At 52.5% G+C, this 5,548-nt stretch overlaps 1 protein-coding gene and 1 long non-coding RNA gene across 2 annotated transcripts; both read left to right on the plus strand.

The window, feature by feature from the left end:
- Positions 1 to 874: 874 nt before the first annotated feature.
- Positions 875 to 3,473, plus strand: LOC109290726. The gene is made up of 4 exons (XR_002095663.1): positions 875 to 1,024; positions 1,458 to 1,498; positions 1,839 to 1,977; positions 2,998 to 3,473. It is a non-coding gene; the product is annotated as an uncharacterized LOC109290726 (long non-coding RNA).
- Positions 3,474 to 3,532: 59 nt separating this feature from the next.
- On the plus strand, positions 3,533 to 5,193 carry LOC109290887 (maestro heat-like repeat-containing protein family member 2B). Its single transcript, XM_019507717.1, has 4 exons — positions 3,533 to 3,705; positions 4,117 to 4,196; positions 4,583 to 4,718; positions 4,878 to 5,193. The coding sequence occupies exons 1-4, from the start codon at positions 3,700 to 3,702 to the stop codon at positions 5,070 to 5,072; spliced, it is 417 nt and encodes a 138-aa protein (XP_019363262.1). The 5' UTR covers positions 3,533 to 3,699; the 3' UTR covers positions 5,073 to 5,193.
- Positions 5,194 to 5,548: the final 355 nt, after the last annotated feature.

The following is a 5,548-nucleotide window of genomic DNA, read 5'->3' on the forward strand; positions in this document are numbered from 1 at the left end:
GATGATCACCTGTCTGGGGTCTTGTGAAGCCAGCATTAATTTCTGCGTGTGGTAGGGGGTCAGGCTAGATGATCTGTTCAGGTCCTTCCTGACCCTAGCTACTATGAAACTGAGTCATTGCACAGTGTTTGAGGTGCTTCTGAACTGGGAACCTGCCCCATCAGCTTGGTTTTTCTTTTATAATCTCAGCTCCGGTGAGTTGTGCCCTGAGCAGAACATAAAATCAGTAGTAACTGTGTAGCATTCAACCTGGCTGCAAAGGAGATGGAGACTGAGTGTCCAGTCAGTGCCTCTTGACTAGCTTATGAGCTTTTTCTTGGTCTCTTGTGCAGAAGTCCAAAAACCATTCCAATCAGGATGCAGAGGAGAAACAGAACATCCAAGCCACCTGTGTGGAGATTCTGGAAAATCTGGATGTCTCAATCAGTGACATGAGCCAAGTAGGTGACCAGTTGCTGCCCTTGCATTGTCAATGCGTTTCTCTTATCCCATGTACCTTGCCACTGGGCAGTTCTCTGCATTGGCAGGGTAATGGAGATAGATCATGGCCAATGCTGGCCGTGAATTGTGGAGGAGGCTGCCGCCATTCAAGGAATAACGTACAACACCCCAACTGGAAGGAACCCCTGTGCTGAGATGGCCTCCTCATTCTCTCTCTTTGCTCTTCTCAGTCTTCTCTGAAATTTAGACTTGTTTGGCCAGTGTTAGAACAGGGTTTCAGAGATCAGCTATTCCTGAGAGAAAGACATGAGACCATGGATAGGGGAAGGATCCTCAAAGAGGTGGGTCATTGTTGAAGAAGAGGAGACTGTCCTTGAGGACTGGATGAAGAGAGCTGGGTGCAGCGGCAAGTCCAAGCTGTCTGGCTCTTCTCTCCAGGTCTTATGGCCCTGACTGCTGGAGTACATGGTGCCAACTCAGTACAGCTGCACTCTGAGCCTCCTGTGCTGATGCCTCGGGGACCTGGCCAAGCAACCACAGTGGGAGGGAGAAGAAGCGGCTTGCATGGACCCCAGCAAAGGAGGTTTGGAATCCAGATCCCTGTAGGATGAACCAGCTCCAACTGCCTCTTAGGAAATCTTCAGGCTCTTCCATTCTTTATGAGGAGGCCCAAAGGTGGGAGGGACAGTTGGGTCATTACAACCTGGGAGGGGGAGCCAGGCAGTGTGGGCTCCACCAACCCAGAGCTGCCCCAGATGTATACTGCTAGGGCCTTTTTGCCTCACCTTCCCCACTCATCCAGTGATGACTGAGCAGTCTCTGCCTCACAGAGGGGCTGGGAGTGAAAGATGGTAAAGCTTCTTGAGATTCAGACATGGAAGGTGCCATGAAAGAGCCAGTTGTGTCCAGCTCCTAGAGCGTACATGGGCGGACGCATTGGGAATGGACAGGCTTGTAGCAGCATCACCCCTGTTCCAAAGTAGTCACACATGGCCATGCTCTCTTTCTCTTTCCAGCCAAACTTCCTAAGGCCCAGGGGCTGCTGGCTTGACTCCTGGTGAGTAGCCCTGGAAAGGTACCTTCCAGAGGTGTGGGGAGGGTCAGTGGTGTGGGGGACACATGCCTGTAGCCTTAGCTGGAGGAGCATGCTCTGTCTCTTCCCACACTCAGAGCTCCCCTATGCTGGAAGAGTTCCCTTCCCTTTGCAGAGCAGAGCCAGGCTCTGCCCCTGCCTGGCAGCCTGTGGAGAGTTGTGCAGGATCAGCCAAGCACAGCACATCAGCCAACGTCTAATTGCTGAATGCTCTGGCCATGTATGGTGGAGTCCAGTTTCCTTCCTAAAGAAAGCCATGGAGCCCCCCTCTGGAGCTGAGCCTCTGTTTCTCTCTCACTGTTAGGTGGTTTCCTCGGCCCTGGGTGACAGCAGCCACACACATTCTGCCCTGTGGGGACTGTGGGCTCTGCACCACACAATCCACCCTGCAGTTGGAGAGCAGTGGAGGATCAAGATTCCCATCCTGCTCATGACCATTGAAGGTAACAAGCAAGAAAGGAGCACAGTGATCTCTGTAGAGTGATCTCTGCAGAACGGAAGGGAAGAGGGGAGGTTGCAGCCTCTTGGTCCCCCCCTACCCCGTGGTACCATTCCCTTTCTGCAGTGTTGCATTCTTGAGAGCTTCTACTCTTTGTCACAGGGGCAAATCCAGGGGCTTGACAACATAGAGGTTGATGGGACCCAGGGCAGGGTTTGCCTGTGAAGGGCTCCACCAGGGCAACCGCTCTCCTGCAGTTCCCTGCACACTTGGGAGGTTTCTGTTGCCAAAGAAAAACTCTGTGCACTTTGCTCTTCTATGAAGCCCAGTCCTGTACTGTGCTGTGTGGTGGAAGCACCTGCTGCTGAAGGTACAGGATGAATCTCAGAGCTGTTGTTGCAGCCAGCCAAACTGGGTAGGGGTGTCTGGGAAAGGAGGGTTCTCTCATGCCTCAGGGAAATGAGGTGATAAAAATCAGTAACTCAGCAAGAGTCCAGCTTGGGAGGTTTGCTAGTCTCCCTGAGTTTGGATTAACATCCAGAGTTGTCCATTTGGGATCATCCAGCCTTTCCGTGCAGTCTTTGAGCTCAAGAAATGGAAGGAGTTGAGGCCTTGGTGGGGGGAATTCTGCAATTCCCAGGTCCTATCACAATGCAAGCCCAACAGAGCCAAACACTGAAGTCCCTGGCAGTTGGAGGTGCCAGTTGTAGAGCCCATGGCACCTTCCTGACTTGATCCATCCTCCCTCCTCCCTCTGCACAATCTCTCTCCAGTGGACAGGTTTCTTGGCACAATCTCCTCCAAATTTTCTGTCCACTGGTGTCGAGGGTTGTGAAGGATCCTTGGGCAGAGAAGAGGAGGGGAGAACAAGAAGCAGGAAGATCTTAGGGTGTCCACCTGTAGAATTCTCCAAAGATGTCATCTCCCTGTGAGACTTGGGTGCTAGAAATGGCACAGCAGAGGAGGAGGACACAGACTCAGTCCATGCACCCAACCCTTTGCTTCCCTTCACTTGTGCCCTCAGTTCCTGAACATGACACTGAAGACCATTGATGATGATGCCTGGAGCAGTAAGCTGAGCCTGGAGCTGCAACATTGAATGGACAGTTATGCCTGCTTCTCCCCAGAGAAGGTGCATGTTCTTGGCAATGGCTGGGTTTCTGCAGCTGTTTCATGGTGCTGTGGCAGGAAGGCTGCAGAGAGTTTCTCTCCAGAGTTTATGCTTTTCTGTTCTATTTTCGTGATCAAAGGCATTGTCTTTGGTTCTCTGCTCTCTTCACTGACCCAAAGGGAGCTGCTTAGAGGGGCTCTTTCTCTGTCTTTAGCTGCCATTTCCCTGCAGAGAGTGGGGCCAGTTATTGGGTGTGTGGCTGCTGGGCCTGGACTCTCTTGGTCCTTCCTAGGGGCAGGTGTGTTTCTGGGCTGTTCTTGTCCTGACCAGCAGGCTGCTGTGTTCCCAGCTCTTTGGTGATGTTGGTCTCCTTCTTTCAGAGTTTCCTATACAAGTTTCCTGTTCTCTCTGCATTTCATTCCTGATCTTTACATTCTGGACCTTGGTTCTTCTCTGTTCCTCATCCCCATTTCCTTGTTGTTCCCCCATGGAATTCAGGACCTGGACTTAAAGCTGACCCTGATCTGGTCAGTCACTGAGATCAGCCATGCAATCTAGGATGCAGATGACTCCCAGAGCTTCCAGTTCACTTACAAAGAGGAGCTCCTGGGCTACATGCTGGTGAGTGGGGAGGAGCCTGGGGACCAAACTGCAAAGGACCTGGTGGGAACCTAATGGGACTGGTTTCCCTGGGAGTGGCTGATTTGTCCCTTGGCTGTGATGGGATTATTGGAGCCACATGAGGGGTCTGCTTGGGGCCCAGAAAGTTGGTACCACTCAAAGCTTTCTAGGCAATGCTGCATTGTGGGCTGCTCTTGGAGGTCCAGGCTGTGCCTGGTGAGTGACTGGGATACAGTTTTGTGCACTCTCCACTGATGCCATTGACCTGAGCAGGATTCTGGGGCAGTGGCTAGCACAGCCCTGGCTCAGTTTATGGCCCACCTGGGAGGGCAGCCTGCTGGGTTTGTGGGGGGGTTGCTCTTTGCTTTCCATGTTCATTTCCCCTGTGTCATGGCTGTTTCTGCCTTTTAGGACTTCATGAAAGAGGAACCAATGTATTCCTTAGCCTCTCCTGTTCTCCTCAGGGCCATGCTTGCCATTAAGCACCTGAGGTAGGGGAGGCCGGCCCGCGCCCGGCCCACCCGGATGCCCTGGTCAGAGATGAGCTCCTTCCTTAACTCTCTGTTGTTCGTCCTGTCAGATCTCGAGCTGAGAGACACCTGCAGGGCTCAGGTCACAGGCTGCTCCCTGCAGCTGCCGTCAGAGGGTTTGAATGTGTTTGATCTGCTTGGAGATTTGGACTTGAAAGACTTGGTTGTGGTGGGTGTGGGATAACTAAGAGTGATGGGGAGTGCAAGGTGCTTCTCAGCTGCCAAGTCCGGGGTGGGGGGTTGGATTTTGGGTTCTAGGTTCAGATCAGATCTTAGCAATAGACCCACTTTCCCTTGGGAGTGGCAGTCAGTGTGACCGAGGGCTTTTCTTTCTCTCCTTCTGCCAGCAAGGTGAAACCCTCACTGAATCTGGATAAAAACAGAAACATCCTTGATGACTGTGTCAAGTGTCTGTTGCCTCTTCCAGCTGTGCAGCAGCTGAAGGAGGAGGGTGAGATGGCTCAAGACTTTTTCCAAATACAGGTACACCTAAACAGCTGTCTTCTGGCATCACCTGCTGGGACCTGCTCCTCAGCCTGCTCTGGGTCCTGGCAGTCGCCCCTGGCCTCCCTAGAATAGTTCTGGGTTTTGTGACATGCTCCAGCTGGCCCTGAGCTTCCCTCTTGTATCTCCTGCTTGCAGTCATTGCACGAGTTGTCCATGCAGGACTTGGGTGAACTCATGAGGGGCCTCCTTGATGAAGACCCCACTGACAGTTGGTTCATGGAGATGTTCCATGTGAGTAGCCAGCAGGAGCAGGCAGAGCTCTCTTCTCTGGGGGAGGTGGGAATGGGCCAAAGAAACAGGGAGGAAGGTTTCCCTCAGCAGGGCAAATGAGAGGGGAGTTTCCCAAGGTGTCCTTGGGGCAATGGACAGTAATTCCCTTACATCCCATTGACATCCCTAGTAGCTGCACCATCTTGTGCCAGGGTCACTCAACAGCTCCTCTGGCTTATGGGGAATTAAAGTGTGCCTCAGATGTATCCAGATGATAAAAGAATCAGATTGCTTGGAGGGATTTCAGTGACGATGGTGATGTCTGCTGTTGAAATGGTTCCTCTGAGCTGTGTTAAAGGTTCCTCTGACAGTGGTTTGCTCTCCCAACAGCTTCATTAGCCATGGTTCTTCTCTGACAAGGAGTGGGATAGGGTCTTGCAGGCCAGCTCCCAGCTGCTTGTTGCCTATCGGGAGACAGTCTTGTTGCAGAGTAAGTATGGTCTAACTCTGTCTTGCCTTGATTTCCTCATGGCAGCCTCACCCCGAGATGCAGAAAGCCTCCCTAGGAGACAGGGTTCCACACGGATGCATTCCTG

The sequence above is a fragment of the Gavialis gangeticus genome, unplaced genomic scaffold (assembly GCF_001723915.1).
Source record: "Gavialis gangeticus isolate Ggan-Ray unplaced genomic scaffold, GavGan_comp1, whole genome shotgun sequence".
Classification (NCBI taxonomy): Eukaryota; Metazoa; Chordata; order Crocodylia; family Gavialidae; genus Gavialis; species Gavialis gangeticus.